The sequence below is a fragment of the Syngnathus scovelli genome, chromosome 22 (assembly GCF_024217435.2).
Source record: "Syngnathus scovelli strain Florida chromosome 22, RoL_Ssco_1.2, whole genome shotgun sequence".
In the NCBI taxonomy this organism is placed as follows: Eukaryota; Metazoa; Chordata; class Actinopteri; order Syngnathiformes; family Syngnathidae; genus Syngnathus; species Syngnathus scovelli.
Genome location: NC_090868.1, coordinates 1,287,450 through 1,305,727, shown reverse-complemented (window position 1 = coordinate 1,305,727; position 18,278 = coordinate 1,287,450). Strand labels below are relative to the sequence as shown.

General features: G+C 52.4%; 2 protein-coding genes across 4 annotated transcripts in view; one reads left to right on the top strand and one right to left on the bottom strand.

Annotated features, from left to right (window-relative positions):
• Positions 1–13,213, bottom strand: part of LOC125992290 (uncharacterized) — a 25,400-nt gene extending 12,187 nt beyond the window's left edge. The window contains exons 1-10 of one of the 3 annotated variants that reach the window (XM_049761204.2): positions 13,154–13,213; positions 12,838–12,920; positions 9,481–9,511; positions 6,634–6,702; positions 4,609–4,777; positions 3,254–3,544; positions 2,877–3,179; positions 2,205–2,360; positions 1,095–1,268; positions 79–131 (exon numbers count right to left, since the gene is read on the bottom strand). In XM_049761204.2, the coding sequence (XP_049617161.1) occupies positions 79–131; positions 1,095–1,268; positions 2,205–2,360; positions 2,877–3,179; positions 3,254–3,544; positions 4,609–4,771 (1,140 nt within the window). In that variant the 5' untranslated portion in view covers positions 4,772–4,777; positions 6,634–6,702; positions 9,481–9,511; positions 12,838–12,920; positions 13,154–13,213. Of the gene's footprint in view, positions 1–78; positions 132–1,094; positions 1,269–2,204; positions 2,361–2,876; positions 3,180–3,253; positions 3,545–4,608; positions 4,778–6,633; positions 6,703–8,252; positions 8,400–9,480; positions 9,512–12,837; positions 12,921–13,153 lie in introns of those variants that run through there. The other 2 variants (XM_049761200.2, XM_049761203.2) reach the window with 2 other exon arrangements.
• pah (phenylalanine hydroxylase) lies at positions 12,786–18,278 on the top strand. The gene is made up of 13 exons (XM_049761210.1): positions 12,786–12,914; positions 13,133–13,252; positions 15,109–15,292; positions 15,992–16,080; positions 16,403–16,470; positions 16,539–16,735; positions 16,818–16,953; positions 17,021–17,090; positions 17,158–17,214; positions 17,279–17,374; positions 17,627–17,760; positions 17,823–17,938; positions 18,011–18,278. Exons 1-13 carry the CDS (start codon positions 12,855–12,857, stop codon positions 18,052–18,054), a joined length of 1,371 nt encoding a protein of 456 aa, XP_049617167.1. The 5' UTR covers positions 12,786–12,854; the 3' UTR covers positions 18,055–18,278.

Here is an 18,278-nt window from a genome sequence, read left to right as displayed (position 1 = left end):
TGAGTGCAAGTTATGATGAAGCGTGGAGTGGAATGTGGGATCATTTGTAATTGCGCAACACGTTGGGGGGTCACCCACCGACTCGTCATCTTCCGGGACCTTCCAGAATGAGTCGGGACTCCCCGTGGGACCTGAAGATCACAGGAAGTCATTTGTGTGAGGTCTTGTCAGGCAGGCAGGTGTGTGTGTCTGTGTGTACATAAACGCTTGTCTCTGACGCACGCCGACTTGTCTTTTGTGATGGCGTGTGTGTGCACAGATATGAGTGAGGCCGCACAGCGTGTGTATTCTGTTAGCAAATAGCGAGCGGCAAAGAGCAGCACCTGTCTGCGGGAGCCTGCCAGGTGCAAACATTGTTCTTAGGACGCAAAAGGAGGAGGGGGGGGGGACAAGCTTATTGTCAACATTAGTCTAAATTGGAGAAGTCGCCGATTGTGGCAATTTTTTTTTTTCCCCCCCGAGGTCACACTGCGACATCGCTTGTAGAAATGCTAACAGGTAGCATGTCATTCTCTTTGGGTTAGGATGAGATTTTCTCCCGGCTTTCTGATTGACCGGAATGCTCGCCTTCGGACTGGCAGCGCCGGCCGACGCCTTCGAAGGCACGCTTGAACCCCGCCCGGCGTCTTTTTACAAGCCCATAAAGGAGAGTTTATCTATCTGTGTCGGACTTTCCGCGGTTAATGATCGACGGCGGCGGTTTGATCTTTATGAATATCGGTTAAAGCTCAGGGAAAGGGAGGGCACATTTGAGTCGGTGCCAATAAAGCCCACGCGTCCCTTCTGCTGAAAAAAAAACACACAAAAAATGCACACACCTGCAAACTGTCGAAAAAGTCTGGCTGAGATTGATGTCACTTTTCATTACATTTTTTTGCATAACTTCAAAAGAATCATTCATAACAATCAAAATAAAGATATTCTATATATTTTTTAGTTTTTTTCATAATACTAAAATAAATAGTATACAAAACTAAATAATACAAATATATAAAAATATATATGGTAAATGAAAACAAAAATAGTTCAAAATAGAAATTGCAGTAAATCACAAACAAATGTGTTTTATGCAAAACTGCAATGTGAGACAAAACCTTCTGAGGTGGCCGTGACATCACAAACGTCGTCCTGCTCGCCTGGCGCCAGGTCAGGCGTGTCTTCTGGCGTGATGCGACGCTCCAGGAGTAGCAGGCGCACACGCGCCAGCGAGCCCGAATCTCCCGATGACAAACGGCGGCCTGCCGTCAACGCCGCACACACCGACGACGCTTTGAAACACACAAGTCGAAATGTATTTATTGATTTGAATTTAAAGGAAACATTCTCAGTCACCAAATCGACGTTCATTTTCAACCTCGTCAAACTGGAATGGGAAACCACGCATGCACATCACACCCAATTAAATACGGATCAGTGACAATATGGCAGGGTGCCCATGCAAATCTGTCCCGACCCGCGTTGGATGGGTGCGGAGGTGGAATTCGTAGACACCAAGTATGCGGGAAGGGAAGGGAAGGGAAGGGAAGAGAAGGGGAGGGGAGAGAAAGTCCCCTGAGATATGGATTTGTTGTGTCATGGTAGCAACAAGCTTTGTGGACTTTGCGAGAGGAAATCCCAGGATAACGGACGGCCACACTTGCCGCCGCTTCATCATTAGCCAGAAAGTGGAATGAGAGGACACTCAGCAGATCCCCCCTGCCCGCCCCCGAGTGCTAATCTGGGGGCTAATCCCGCCCTTACCACCCACTGTCCAGTCCAGAATGCAATTTGGAATCACACTAAAAAAAAACATCGAGTTGAAGAATTTACGTTCCTCTTCTACTTCATATTTTTGAGGTTTGCCCCCCTCCCTGAGTTGATTGTTTGACACTATGGTTGCTGTGGCAGCGGCCCACCCTGATCCTTCCACCGCCCGGGGGTCAAAGGTCGGGTGGGTCAGACAGCGGTCGGGACAAGCGAGCGGGTTAACCACCTTGTCGGGGATTAGCCAGGAGGGAAGTCTTCATTTGGATACACGAGCTGGCTTGCTCGCCCCCGATGATCTGGAGGAAGGCCAGCGTGGCTAATTGACACGGAATTAGCTCAATGGAATCAATTGAAAATGACATAATGGCATCATGATCATCGGCGAGTTCCGTCGCCAGCAGACGCGCCCATTTGATGAACTCCGGTTAAGCAATTGTGCCATCAAAGTCTCGTCTTACCACGCCAATCTTCGCTGCCCGTCGAGTCGGCCGCTCGGTCCAGAGACGAGCGGGACGAAGGCGTCGAAGGGGCGACGGCGTCCGCTTCCTCAAACGGGTCGCAGTGAACGCCACTGAGTTCCGAGTCCGGTGACGGCGCCGTCGAGCCGCAGCGACCTGCAACCACATGTTGCAGGTACATCGTGTGTGTTCAACTAAACATGTTTAGGGTGAAAGAGCAGAGCTTCTCCCCCAAGGACGTCATCTAAGGTGTCGTTATCGCTGGGGAGATCTAGAGCGGGAAGCCTTCCGGGGTTTAACGCAATCCGCCGTCCTTCAGGCACTCAGAGGTGTCGCTATCTGATCTCACTTCATTCCAAAGATGGCTTCGGACCACCATTTTTTTTGCTGCTGAAATGAATGAAGCGGTGACACACGCCGTGTAGAGAGAGAACAGCGGGCGACGACGCAGACCCCCTCGACGCCCCTCACCCCGCTCGCACTCCGCCGGGACAAAAAAGAGAGAGAAAATCCCAACACAATTTGCACATTGTTTGCCTCCTTTCACCGAGTTCTGGAAGGAGTCAGATGTCAGGGGCCCGAGCCTTCAATTAAACGGTAGCAGCTTATCAAGAAATTTGACAATTTTTTTTTTTTTCGGGGAAAATAAAGAGCATGTGAGGGTGAGCCCACCTTTCAAGGGGGAAATGGGAGGCAGCACGGGCCAGCGCCGGGGGTCCGCAGAGGGGGTTCTCCTGCTCGCTAAAATGGGACTGAGTGCAGAGACACCACGACGGGAGTCCAACGGTGGGATGGCATCTGTGGAGGAATTTCTGGCACCTTCTAAGGTGTCCTCAGGCTTTTCCGAAGAACCACCAACATTAGGCGGTCCAGGTGGGACGGCATTAATCGGAACCAAGGCGTTCCGAGGAGTCGGTTGACGGTGGGATCGTTCGGGAAGGCCTGGTGATGCGGATGACGGCTGCCTCGGATCTCCTGCCGAATGAGATGCAAAGTTCATATTATGGAAAGACAAAATGACCAGAAAGGAGGCTAAAGCTAAAGCTAACCAGATGTGTTGCTGCTGCGGCCGCCGGCCAAGTCGGTGCTATGGCTGAATAGACCAGACGTCGGACGAGCCAAGTCTGAGGAGACCTCGGAACGCTTGGCCCCGCTCGGACTGAAGCAGAATTCCCCGTCGGGTTCTCCCGCTTCGGGTTCGTTCGCTGGCCGGCGTCCATCTTTGGGAACTTTGCTGTGTGGTCTCGCGACGGTGGATGACGGCGGAACGGGAGGTCGGTTCGCGACGGCATATCGGACGCCTTCACGCGCTCTCCCGTGGGTTTGGCCGTGGCCGGACCCTTCAAAGACAAAACGGCGGCAAATAGAAAGAAAAGCTTTTTGTTTTCTTGCGCCGCTCGGCTCATCTGTGGTTGACATCGCCGTTCCCAGCGGCCTCGAAGCGACAACGCTCGTTCCCCTGCTGGGCGAGCCAACAAAAGGCGGGAAAAGAAAAAACTCTGCGGGAGCAGCTGTCGCCATTCCCAAATTGACAATAGCCAGCAGGAGTACGGCCGGCGCAAGATTCGGATCGGCTAAAAAACATTTGCCGTAATAGTGAGTGCGAGTTTGAAGCGTTCATAATTCTTTGCAACTTCTCTGAAGCTCCACAATTTGAGCTGAGGTTTCCAAATCAAGTTCTTGTCAGCTTTTTTTGCTTTCCATCCCAAGCCTGAATTTGTTTTGCATTGTGACCTGTTTATCATTCCTTCCATCATTTTACGACCGATGCGCAACAATGAAGACTGAGGGACACCAGTTGAAGTCCTTATGGCTCCGCCCCCTTTCCCTTTGGCCTTTCTCTCCTTTCCCCTTTTGCACACCGCCCAATTCTTTTCAGGGCTCTTTCTCTTTCTTGGCGGACCGCTGATTAGAGGGGTGTGTGTGTGTGTGTGTGTGTGTGCGTGAGCTGGGAGGGAGGGGCCGGGGGTGGCTGGACAATCTCCTGTTGTTTCCTCCACCATGAGGAGTCAGCGCAGGGGATAAAGAGAACACATTGCTGCACTGCTCCCCTTACAATGCGACGCCATTCCCATCTGTTGGGGCTGAGCGCGCGCGGGTAAATGACATGTGTCGGGGCGTACGAGGCACGCCGGCTTCCTTCGGGGCAATTGTGAGCCAGCCCGCCGCCATATGGCGGAATAATGACTTTTTGGGCCGCTCGTGCCGAGATATGCGGCCCCCGTCGCGCTCCCCTTTCCCCGTACGCTGAGGTGAGGGCTCGACGACATGCCTTCACATCAAAAAGGAGCCGCCGAACTAGCCCCGGCGTGTGGCTATTTTGTCCGCCAACAGGGCGGCGGTGTTTGCACTGAAGCGAATGCATTTCAAAGAGGCGTAGTGTAGTATTTGAATTCGGCCTCACCTGGCGGCGGTCGGTAGGGGCGAGCAGCCGGCCGTATGCCCGCGGACGGAGGCTGAGCTGGCGGCTTGGAGCTCAGGATACATGGAGGTCGGAGGCCTTGGCAGTCGGACTTCATGTGAGACAAGAAGCGAGGACAAAGTGAGGAGGGACGCTGGGGACTCATACGGGCCTGCGGAGAAATACAAAAATATTTGTGAAATGGAAAATAATAAATGATAGTCCTTCTAACTGAACTTTTTAGCCACAATTAATGATATATGAGTGAATTCCTCATGAAATGCAAGTTGAAGGAGTTCAAATATCACGAGGCAACTCTGTCGCCCTCTTGTGGCCACCACACCCACTACAGCGTTTTGTTGAGTGCCACAGTAAACAAGACGGCCCTAAAAAGGTGAACAAACAGTCACAGTGACCTTTCCAGAGCAAATAAGAAGAAATGTGTTTGTCTTGGATTTAGGCGAGCCTCACACCCTTTCCAGCAGAGTGATGGAGGGATGGATGGAGAAGGGTTGGGGGGGGTCGGGGGGGGCACTGTCTGAGCCTCACACAGGGAGGATCAGCTTGGAAATCTCAAGCTCTCAGATGTGCGGCTTTAAAGATTTGCATTCTTGTGATGTACACGAGTGAGGCACAAGAGCAGGACGCCCCCCCCCCCCCCCCCCTTCATTACCTGTCACTCGAGGGAGGGGGGCAGGTGTGGGCATGTCGCACGCCAACCTGAAGCTGCTTTTATGATGCTTCCGTGCACGGCGTCCAACTGGGTGACAAATGTCAACTTTTTTATCCAAGTGATTTCAAATCTAAATGACTTTAATTCTATTTTTTTGTGGGAACCAGATGAAATGGCCTTGATCCACCAGACCCGGGAAACGCGGCGACCTCCCGGCGCCCGGCAACCCACGCGCCGGCCGGCCCCGCCTAACCTCATTAGAGGCCATCTTGCGGCAGCGCCGGCGCGCCGTCCGAGCCCACGCAGGAAGCGCGTCCGGGCCGTGTGGCCTGCAGATGGACGCCGGGCCGGGCCTGGCCGGGCCGGGCCACCTTCCATGAGCCGATGCAGACGCGCTTCATTAGCCGGCGAGGACACAAGCGTGTCTGTGTCCGCACGCACGCGTGCGTCTTGGCGAGAAAGCAGATTTGGGGCCTAACAAGGTTAAAGCCCCCAAAAGTGACTTTTTGCATCAGGGAGATTTGTGTTTCTGCGGGGCGTAATTAGCTTTGCCGCGGGGTTCGGGGGGGCCCGCGACGCTGGATGAAGGCGAGGGGCGGTCGGGCGGGCGGGCGAACGGCGAGGCCCGACACTGGGCCGCATTGTGGCGGCCAGGACACAAATGTGATTATGGGCCGGTGTCAGAAGCCGGGCTCGCATGCAGCTTAGAAACTTTCTGCCTTGAGACAATGAGCTGGCTTTGCGGGAGCCCCCCGCCGGTGCCCCGCCGTGCCCCGGCACAAAAACACCACACAGATGCGGCTTAAGAGTCTCTTTGAGGCAGGAGTGAGTCCATCAGGTTCCATTTGTCTCAGTCCTTGTGCTACATTTGTATTTTGATCATTCAAAATTACAAAATGAAAACAAAGAACCATTCTGACATTTTTGTCTTATTTTGGGGATATGTGACTTCAAATGAGGTGGATATGCAAATCACGGTTAGGTCGCTTGCACTTTGAGTTTCCTGCCCGCAAGATGGCCGAGTGCCACTTTTGCCACCAACTTGTTTGGGCACCTGTGCATTCTGCCGCGTGGTCCCGGGCGACAAAGTCACAGCGGCGGCAGGCACGAGCGGCAACCACGCTCTCGTATGCTAATGAGGCCGGCGCGGGCCATTTACTTGTTTGTTTAGCCGGGACAACGAGACAGGAAGTCTGCGGTCGCCACGGCAACCCTAAATAGCGCTCGCGCCCAACAAAAGAGCGACAAGTGGGAGAGCTAGCTTGATACGCACGTCGCACGCTAGCATCTTGCGGCTTTCATTTCTCTTACAAATGTTCGTAATCATAAATGCTTGTGCGTGTGCGAGGACTCACAGTCCGGCAGGAGACGACGGGCCTTTCCCACAAGACGGCCTTGCTGACAAAAGACACAAAGACGGGCCCCTGCAACAAACACAAAACAGACACAATGTTGCCGTTGATGGTTTTGATTAAGAGTTGCAGCACAAGACCAGTACAGTGATAGACCCCCCCCCCCCCACACACACACACATTGATGGAGTTCATTAATAAGCCCTCTGTCTTGATTAGCGCCACCACTTGATGGAGTCGTCCCACGCGGCAGACGCGTTTGGGCTCCATCTGCTCCCTCAGCGGGAGGGACAGCAGCCCGGCCGGGGGTCCGCCATGAGGAGCCCCGGTGTCCACTCATCCATCACGGGCTGACTGCGGCGAAGCCCTCGGCGCGGTTCGCTCCGCTTCGGGGTTCTTTTGTGGGGGTGACACCGCAGGTGGGTGGAAGACAGGGGGCAGCGTTGAGATCTTTGCCCGGACGGCAGATGGCATTTTGCAGTCGCTGTCCACCTCCAGGTACTTCCTGTCCACGTGACTCACGTGGCGCTCCACGGCCTGATCGAATTACCCATTTGGAGCTCATCGGATGCTTTTTTGACTCCCGCGGCCATCTGCTCGGCCTCCTCGGGGAGCTCGCCTCTCCACTTGGGGATGTTTTATTAATTCGCCTGATTACTGCGCAGCCTGCCACTGGGGCCTATTAATAGGCATTTCATCAGGGTTTGATTAGCAGGCGCTGGAAGACAAAGCCAGCAGTCGACGCTTTGGTCCCCGGGGACTTCACACCGCAGCTTTGGAGGAAATTACAACCTCGACGTCTTCACGCTGAGATGCGTACACTCGCGGCCATATATTCTTTATCCTCTGTGAAGAAATATTATTTCTGCTTATTGAGTGGTTTTGACCATCTCCATGTGTGCATTGTACTGCCCCCACATGGCCAAGGTATGCATAGCAGAAAGAACACATTGCCTGCAGCGTGAAGACAACAACACAGTGGCCGACCTCAGGACAAAAAAACAGAATCCCAAAAAAGGCAGGACCTCCAGTGCACAAAAGAAGGGAGGGCGAGCGGCTCAGCATGCGAGAGGTCAGCCGCAATCAAGCGCCGACGTGAGCATCCGAGCAATCCTCGGCAAATACCATTCAGGCGCCGGGTGTTGCTCTGCGTGCCGGTCGGGGTCCGGGTCCGGGTCAGGACGGCTGCAAGGACTCCGTGACCCTGAAATGAGCTCCGGGAGTCACTGATGCCCCCTGCTGGTGCAACAGAGCTCCTTTTAGGCTTCACAATCCTCCGGATCAATACGCCGACGATCGGCGTGATTTTCAGGGAGGCGGGGGTCTCCGAGGGGGGCCGCAAAAGCCGAGCTGACAAAGAGTCGGGCCGGTGGCGCACCAGTAGATAACCTACTTAACATTCATTAGTGTCACAGAGGTGCACAGAGGGCGGGCGGGCGGGCTGGCTCCAATCTGAGCCATGGGCCCAGCCGGCATGGGCTTGCAGAAGTTGCTCCTTTCATCCACCAACCTTGTTGCTTTTGTCCTGCTGCTCTTTGGATTCTGGCATTTGCAGCCAAGCAATTGCCAAATTGAATCCAAGTCGCTCTAAAATGCCCGGCGCCGAAGGTTGTCGGACTCACCCCGAGCGTCTCGGGCGGCCGGCTGACGACGGGCCGCCTGAGCAAAAGCCTTCGAGGACGCCTCAAGTCGGCGTTTCCGGCAGCCGACAAAGACATGTCGTCCCCGACTTAACACTGGATCTGCAAACTCTTCAAAGTGTTTCTCAGCGGGAGGTGAAGCCTCCTCAAATAGCTCACACGTGTTAATTATTACCACGCTTGGACTGCAGCGCTTCCATTCGCCACGTTTTGGTGCAAACGGTCATTTCCGCATCATCCCGCTCGAGGACAAGGCCGAGCTTGTTTGCGCACGGAGAATATACCGATATAACGAGGCTTTTCCCGTGCCAAAGGCGAAAGGTGGCGAGACAAAGCAGGGGTCGGCTTGCGTCCTCCCCACAAATGTCCCCGGCGCTTAATTACATTAAGGTCAGATAGTGGCGAAGCTGTGTGCAAACAAGGCAGCCTATCAAGCACACAAATCGGCCGCCGGCCGTGTGTGTGCGCGTGCACGCTAAAGCTTATTATGTAGAGTGCGTCTCGAAGTGGAGCTGCTTCATTTTGTGACGTGCAAAATCCAGTTAAACGGCACGCCGGTGTCGTATTAACTGCGCCCGCCGAGCACTGAGGGCCTCGTTGCCACGACGACCACAACAAACACCCCCGCCTCCGCAGCACGCGCGACTAAAGCTCTCTCCCACCTCCGCAAACAGCGAAGGAAAAAAAAAAGTTTTATTTAACTTCCCGACTTAAAGAAGCGAGAGTGCCGGGGGGAAAAAGTGCTCGGTGGGGGCGCTGCAGTGGATTGTGGGTAACGCAGGAGCCACAATGACCGTTGCTAAGGCACACCCCCAAAAATGTGGCCTTTTTTTGTCAGAATGTCATCAAACAAGATATTCTATGCTGGAAATCCTTTTTAGCAACAAAAAAAAAAAAAAGTGGAGAGTTGAGTGGAGTTTGTATATTTCTTGAATTAAATGAATGAAGCGGAGTTTTGTTTTGCAGAAAAATAAAAGAAAGAAATTTGAATGAAAACTTAAAATCCAGTACTTGCAAAATTAGATTTTTCCCCCCCAAGAACCTGCAAGCTGAAAAATAAAATTGAAATAATAAAAAGATACGTTCTAAAAATGAAAGATCATTTTTAGTGCATTTGTGTGCAGCTACAAAAAAAAAATTGGGAAAAAAACTCAAATTAAAAATATGAAACTATTTTTTAAAGCTCCCCCCTAAAAAAAGGCAAACTCACCTTCTCAAAGAGGATATTTTTCTTTAATCACCTGCAAAATAAAAACAAAACCGATTATAATCGAGGTTGACTGTTGCGTGGGTTTTGTTTGCACGCCGAGTCAAAGAGCAACGCTGGCTTTTCTCTTCCCTAAAGACAAAGCCGGTGTGAAATAAACCCATCATCACACATCACGCACACAAAAACAACCCGCCGGTCGCATTACGAGGGCTTTGGGGCCGGCGCGCACCGGGCGGCGCCCTTTGCCAGGCGCTGACCTGTGCCGGCCGGCTCCCCGCCCTGCCGCCCCCCGCCATGCTCCCTTATTTCCTCATCTCATCAATCTGTCAGCTCAAGCCTTTGACACGCCGCCGCCATTTATTTGGGCCTGGCTCAATATGGTTCCAGCTTTTTAAGATTAGTCAGCTCGTCCAAGAGGTCTGGACCCCCCGGCTGGTGCCACGGGACCCCGGAAGGGGGCGCCCGGACGGGAGGGGCGTGGTCAAGCCCTGACAGCTAGGAATGACTTTTTTGTTTTTTTGGTGATCAGCTGCAAAAAAAAAAAGTTTTCTTTTGCCAATTATAAAAAAAAAAATGATATTACAGCATTTTAGTGATGGACAAAAGTATTGGGCCATTCCATCTCCAGGAAGCAAAAGACATGGGGTAGTTGATTGTTTTGGGGATGGATGTAGCTGGAGGGGAGGGGAGGGGGGGGGGCAATCAGGGGGGGGATGTACTCAACTCACTCCAAAAGAGACTATTCAATGTATTTTCGAGTAAGGATGAAAGGACGACTCCAAACTATGCATGTCGCCTATTCAGCACTTTAAAAGAAGACAGCAAAAAAGAGAGACAAAGCTGGGGGGGGCGGGGGGGCTGGATGGAGGGGTGGCTGCATAAATTTCATATACACTGCAGACAAAGTGATTGTCACCCTCCCCTTCCCCCAGACAAACTTCCAGAAAACACTTTCCCTGCTGAATGGCCACCTATTAGTGACTCCATTATGGCCGCGGGGCTTTTGAATGGCGCCTCACTGTGCGTCTTTATCATAGTGGGCCGTGAATGCAGCCTGGCCCCTCCTTCCACAAAGACCACACCACCAATCGAGACCCCCCCACCTCTGTTGTGCCTTCCAGGTGTGCAGGGAAAATTATTTGCACCTCCAAATCTAAAGTATAGCCCTTTTTTTTTTTTTTCCCCCTACGGTATTATTTCTATATTTGAGCGCTCTTCTTTTTTGAGTGTCACTTTTTATTTTAGTCATACAGAAACAAAAAAAGTTGATTGCTTTTCATTTCAGCGCTTTTCAGCAAACTTCATAAACCCACACGTTTTTTTTTTCATTCAGTCTCTCTGCGGGGCCCGCTCCAAAATGTCCCGAGGCACGATAGCTGATCTCCATAATACCAGCACTCCACCCAAAAAAAAAAAAAAAAAGTGAACCACTGCACAGCGCCTGGCCGCATTGTTGGCGGATTATTCGCGAGTTAGTCAGAAGAAAGAGACGATCCTGGGGAGGAGGGGCAAAAGTGGCGTCTTCTTTTTTTCCAGCGAGAGGCCAAAAACACCTGCAAGAGAGGCCCGGCCCGATTGTCGATCTTGACTTTATCTGCCGGCCTCAACGCCGCAATGTACAGTAGGCCCCCGAATGCAACACTTTCTATTCATCGGTGGCCCCTTTAAATAACCTGTCACGCTCTTTACAGCCGCACAAAAACTACTTTTGGGGCCTTTGAATGCGGCCTGGCACAAAGCACGCGGTGAGTAAATATCAAGTGGAGTGTTGATACTTTGAGCCAGTCGGCCCCGACTTTATGATGAATATGGACGCATTGTGGGCCGGTCTCCACGCTCACCTCGGCGGGGAACCATCTGCTCGCCGTCAATGCGTCACCTGCTCGGTGGCGCGTCGCCACGGCAACAGGGGCCGCTGTGGATTAGCGGGGAAGAAAAAGTAAAAAAAGACACGGGCGGCAGGCGACCGTCGCCCTCTAGTGGCCGATCCCGTCACAGGGCAGACGTGTTGTCATCGTCTTCTCGTTACGATGATGTCTTTTGTGTTACAGGAATCGATTTGCGCTTGAAAAAGCTGAGCAAACACACACACCTGAGGACAGGAAATGAAAGCGAGGTGCCAGCTGAATGCGTGGCGCTCGTGCTTTGACGGAAATGTCAAGCGGGAGTGTCAAAGAACAGCTTGAAGCTTTTGGAAGAATCGTTCGCACGCCCCATTGGGCCTCGCTGCGAGCCCTCAGTGTCAGCCAGAAGCCCCTTAAGGGTCCCGGCCGCGCTCCGTCGCTCACCTGAGCCAGGGAGGAAGTGTTGAGTGACAGGTGAAAGTGAGCAGCACGCCTGCCAGCGCTTAACACCTTTTGTGTGCCATCGGAGGGGGCGGGGCGGTGATCCCCACATCGGGAGGGCGGGTCACAGCACTCTTTCTCCCACTTCATCTTATCTGAATCTCGCAGTTGTTTGGGATGCTAACAAGATTAGCAAGTGTGCATCTGCGCCGAGCGCGTCCTGTTGACACTTGTGGCTCTCATTCCAGATCTTGGAGGAGATGAGGCCCGGCCGGGGCCCATGTTGTGGACAAAAATATTGGGCCATCGGGGATGGATGGTGTGAGTCAACAATGCATCCCGATGAGGCCTTTTTGTGTTAAGGAACGTAAATTTGCTTCTTGCCTCTGTGCAGACGCCCAAACAAAGTGGTGGGCGGGGCCTCACAGAGCGAGCGAGCGAGCGCCTCACGCCTGGTCCTCCGCTGCCCTCCTGTGGCTGAAAGGCGACTTTTTTTGACCCAAGCACAGCACATGCACCACCGCCGTGGGCGCTCGCCGACTGACTAGCTTGTGACTGCGGCGGGCCTTCATTACCACGTTGGACGAAGCGAAGAGCTGGACTCATCAATTGTGAAAAATATCAATTGTATTTTTAAAGGGGAAAATAGTTTCCTGTCCATTTAAAAAGAAATAAGTTTGACAAGAAATACAAAAAATAATGGATTGGACTATTTGACGAGAAACAAAAAAAATTCCAAATCAAAACAATCAAACAAAAAAAAATCTCAAAAGACTCAAAATGATGCAACTGCTCGGCGGCTTTGACATCCCCGCAAGACTCTGGAGGTCAACAAACGAGTTAAAATTGTAGGTCAGCGCCACCACAAGCGCAAGCAGACGGACCACATGGGCCCGCCGCAGCTCTCTCTCACAAGCGGCGGCCCGTCACATGCCAACGCAGAGGGGTGTGTGTGTGGGTGTGTGTGTGTGGAGTCACATGACCCGCCGTGTCATAAGTGGCGGCCCCGCGTAACAAAATCCAGCAAAGGCAAACGCTGCACACACAAACACACTCGGTCGGCTCAGCTCACCTGCACGTCAAGAGACGATGGACGCGGCTTACAAGAGAGTCAACGGGGATGCGCAGTCCAACGACAACGAGAAAGGGGTAAGGCTGAAAAAAGAAAAAAAGTTTGTTTTTTTTCTGCCTGAAAAGCTGAAAGAAAATAATTGGAGTAGCTTCGTGGAATCGCTGAAATATTCCAGAGAGCCAAATGAAACCGGCCGATGAAACGAGTTTTTAATCACGGTTTGGGGTTCCATCGTTTTTTTTTATCGTTCGAGACTCCGATTGATGCAGACGTGTGGTGTTGTTGTGCTTGCCAGAGGCGGCGCGGCTCCATGTACCTGGAGGAGGAGACCAGCAAGAAGAGCGAGGTGGTCTCCTGCATCTTCTCGCTCAATGAGGAGGTGGGCGCCTTGGCCCGAGCGCTCAGACTCTTTGAGGTAAAGTTCTGCTTTTCCATCTAATGAGAAAAGACAAGTCAACAAATGGAGGTCATGATGATGATGACCTCACAGAATGCGGCAGCTTTCATGTGATTGGTGTCTCATTTCACTTCGTGGCAAAGTCGGTGGCGAGATTTCAACCAGTTTTGCCTGAGAGGGACAAAAAAAACAAAAAATAAATACGCATCTGTGGTCAAAACGTTGCTCCCGAGCGGCCCCACCACTAAACAAACGCAGCTTATCTGGCACGTGGGCCGGCTGTATTGATCCGCCAACCTGGCTGAAGGTGACCCCAAAGAGTCGCCGCTTCGACTTGTCGACAACGAGCTTTTCCGTTTTGAAGTTGAGTTCAGTTGTCTTTAACTTGAAAGGGTAGCGGCGGCACGCTAACCCGCTCGCGCTACTCATTAACGACCTGTGTTTTTTTTATTTTATTTTATTGATTAGCAGAGCCTGGGTACGTGACTTTTTGCTCAAATCAAACACGGATCGGCAGTCAAGTCAAGTCAAGTCAAGTTTATTTGTATAGCCCTAAATCACAAACAGTCTCAAAGGGCTTCACATAGCCAAAAATTGACAATTATTCTCAAAGCATCCCCTGATCATAAGTACTTGTATTATTTAATCACCATCGTCGAGGTTACGCACACAAACTGGGGGAGGGGGGGGGGAGTGAGAACAGTTAAAATTGTTAAAATGTGTTTTTGCGTGCGGGGGCCGGGACAGGTTTGCGGAGGGGTGTAGCACTTGACTGATTCTCTTTGGACCTATGAGCTCACAGTCTTCCGATCCTCCCCCCTGAGCCCCCCCCCCCGACCGGGCCTCCTCCATAAAACGGCCCGAACGAGCCCCAACCGTGCCGCTCATGTGACGCCGCACGCCGACCGTCATGTGTTAGCCTGACTAGGCTTTTAGGGATTTCGGAGCAGGGACTTCGGTGTCACGAAAAAGAAAAAAAAAAGAAAAATCAAAGGAGCTTTGCAGTGACAAGAATGCCGTCCTTGCCCCGAAGGAACCACGAGTCAAAAATGCCATCTTAGGCTTTCGAGTGGTTCTGACTTTCTAGAAGCCCGTGCAGCACAATTTCATCCGCCCTTTGACCTCGCCGACGTCTTCGCAACAGTGGCGTTCTTCTCGGGGCTCGCGAAGGACGTCGCGGCCCGCGGCTTTTAACGAGACGCGGCTTAAGACAATCTGAACCAGATGCGGGAATGATGGGAGGCCCTCCCGTCGCAAGCGGCCTATCGCGAAGGAGAATAGTGCCGACACCCCCTCCCTTGGCGTGCCGAGATGCCTTCCGGGGGCTCGCGAGCATCCTTACGACTTCACGTTTATAGTCCGTGCCGAGTCTCGGTAAACGAGGTCAATGTGTTCGCATGCCGATCCTAAAAGGAGGAGAAGCGGCAAAATTGCAAGTTGTGTCGGTGGAATTTTCAACCCCATTGTAATAATAGATGAAATTTATTTTTAGCAATAAGTGAAGCCTTCATTTTGGGAAGCCATATTGTCGCGGCATGTTTCAGCTCAGTTTGGACTTGTCCGCCGGTTTACGCAACGATGCGTTACATCACCGAACAAGTGGTGTTGTCAAACAAAGACGGCAATAATCTACCAAGTATTTTTGCTCCTTTTAACCCGTTTGAACAACGTGACCCATTTTTTGGGGTCATCATGGGGTCACATTCGGAAATTTCCATGACGTGATACGGACTGTTTGTGTTGTGGGCCAAATTGATTTGTGGTGAGGTTAAAAAAAAAAAATCCTTATCAAGAGCAAAAGGCCGCGACCTTGTGGTCAAACTAGGGAAGTGCAAAGGTGTCTATTTGGACTCACATTGGAATTTTCGTGGCAGGAGAAGGGCATCAACCTGACGCACATCGAGTCTCGGCCGTCGCGTATCAGCAACGAGCAGTACGAGTTCTTCATCAACGTGGACTCCAACTGCGCTCAGGCCTTGGACGAAGTCGTGGACGGCCTGCGCACGCAGATCAGCGGCCAAGTCCACGAGCTGTCACGCAACAAACAGAAGGACACGGGTGAGAGAAACAATCAGGATTGATGACCGCACTCAAGAGGAGGAACGGGGTATTGCGGCTAAGGAGGTCCAGGTCCTGACAAACCGCTCTATTTATCCACGGGCCCGCTCGAGACGGGTGGGCTGGCCACCCCGACCGGCGCTGACCCCTTTATTAGTCGTTTCCAGAATGACATTAGTTTTGCGACTCGCCACCAACAGGCCCGGCGGGAAGAAGGGACCTCTGTGTGCTTTCCATCCAGGGCTCAACTCGGGCCGGAGGGAACACGCCAAGGTCACGGCGGGCCGAGACCGACGGGTTGCGGCCGACTACCGGTCAGGGTCAAGTGGACCAGACGAGAGTCGCGGTCCCGTTGTTAGAGGCTCATTGTCCCGGCGTAGCCTGGGGCCTTCGGCGCAGATGGAAATTGGCGGGGGTCGTAAATCCGGCAGAACAAGCGGATGGCCTGTGTGCGCGGCTCTGCCGAGTGTCAAGACGGCCCAAACGCTCATCTCCGTCATCATTATCCATTTCTCCGGCTCCGGCCGCACAAAAGGTTGAGCGACGGCCATTTGTTAAGACGTGACTTGTCGCAAATTCCCGTACTTGGGGCTGCTACGAGACCAAATCGAAAGGAGTTTGTCTTAAATAAAAATGGCTGTATCTTTTTTTGGCACGTGACTTTTTTTGTATGGACTCAATCCAAACTCTACTCCGCAGTGCCATGGTTCCCCAACGACATCCAGGACTTGGACCGCTTTGCCAACCAGATCCTCAGTTACGGCTCGGAGCTGGATGCTGATCACCCGGTAAAGTTCTGACTCATTTGTGGGTCCGTGCGTCGGTGGGCGCATCTTCTGACGCCTACGCGGCCAATGAAAGACGAGCGGAGAGGCGGCCGGCCTATTGTCATGGAAACACACAAATTGATGTCATTGCTTTGATTGGAGCCCCTGTAATTATAGATAATTGCTCCCTTTTGCCACCGTCATTAAAGCGAAATATATTCGCTGAAAACGTCTCTACAAAGGCTTCATCTGAATTGGCATTTGCATGCGCTCGTGCTGTCCGAGGCTGCGGCCTTGCCCGTCGTTTGTGAGATCTAACGCCGTTCCCCCTTTTGTCCGCCAGGGCTTCACAGACCCGGTGTACCGGAGCCGCAGGAAGGAGTTTGCTGACATCGCCTTCAACTACAGACAGTAATTGAACGTTGTCTTTCTGCCTCGTTGCTTTCTGGTGCTTCAGGTTTGCGTCTTTGCCTTCTCAGTGGACAGCCCATTCCTCGGGTGGAGTACACAGAAGACGAAAAGGCCACGTGGGGCACCGTGTTCAAGGAACTCAAGACCCTGTACCCGAGTCACGCCTGCCGTGAGCACAACCGGGTCTTCCCTCTGTTGGAGAAATACTGCGGTTACAGGCAGGACAACATCCCGCAGCTCGAGGACGTGTCTCGCTTCCTGCAGTGTGAGTGGCCTGGTCTTCAGAGTCGCTGTTTTGGAGGCTCCGGCATCATCTGGCGTCATCTGACATCTACTCACATCCGCAGCCTGTACCGGTTTCCGACTTCGGCCGGTGGCCGGCTTGCTCTCCTCCCGGGACTTCCTGGCCGGCCTTGCCTTCCGCGTCTTCCATTCCACGCAGTACATCCGCCACGGCTCAAAGCCCACGTACACGCCCGAACCGTAAGCGAAGGCGTCCGATTCCCGTCGGATGACGCGGGATGTTCTCAGTGAGGGGTTTCTGTTCCAGAGACATCTGCCATGAGCTCCTGGGGCACGTCCCGCTCTTTGCCGATTCGGGTTTCGCCCAATTCTCCCAGGTGAACCGAGCACTGGGACCGATCCCTTCTTCCTGAGTCTCGTTAACTTCTTTATCCTTCCAAACAGGAGATCGGTCTTGCTTCTCTTGGTGCCCCGGATGAGTACATTGAGAAACTTGCCACGGTGGGTTTCCGCAATTCCATTCTCCATCAAGCGGGTGTTAACCGGGTCTTTGTTTGCGCGTCAGGTCTACTGGTTCACCGTCGAGTTCGGCCTGTGCAAGCAGGGCAACGAGACGAGAGCATTCGGAGCGGGCTTGCTGTCGTCCTTCGGAGAGCTGCAGGTAGGCTCGTCGAGGGGGGCCGGGGTCTGGACTCAGGCAGTGGGTTAGTGGTACATTCGGCTTTTACGTGTCACCGACCTGAGCGGAAAAAGTGGTTCAGTGGCTCAGCGTGGGCCAAAGAGCGGCTATGGAGGTCAAGTTGCATCAGCGGAGGACGTGCACTCCGACGAGTCCGTAATCATGCTCCACTTCCTGCTTTGAACTGGAACGTCAAGGCTCGCTGAGTGTCTGAGAACCTTCCTCGTCTTCCAGTACTGCCTGACGGACCAGCCTAAACTGCTTCCCTTTGACCCCGAGAAGACCAGCGTCCAGAAATACCCGATCACGGAGTACCAGCCGGTCTACTTTGTCGCCGAAAGCTTTGAGGATGCCAAAGACAGAGTCAGGTATGGCGGTGGTCCGATTGGCGGGCGTACATTTTGGTGAGCTGAGTGGGCGGGCTTTACAGGAAGTTTGCTGGCACCATTCCTCGGCCCTTCTCGGTGCGCTATAACCCGTACACTCAGAGCGTGGAAGTCCTGGACAACACCCAGCAGCTGGGCAACCTGGCCAACAGCATCAAGAGTGAGCGCCAATATCATGATTTTATACAACGCCGCTTCCTCCTAACATGCTTTTCGTCTTTTTTGCTTCCAGGTGAAATGGGCAAATTGTGCGAAGCCTTGAAAAAACTCGAGTGATCAACCTGAAGCTTATGAAACCTGTTTTTTTTTTTTTTTTTTGTATTAAAGCAATTACCGGGATTGGATCAAGAATATTCAATGTATTATAGTTTGGTGAATCATGTGTAACCTCAAGATGTCAATTTGTATTCTAATATACGTACAGACCCAAATCAATTTTTTCTTCCTCTATTTTTGTGCATGGAACATTTGAATGAAACGAATAAACAGGATATTCATAA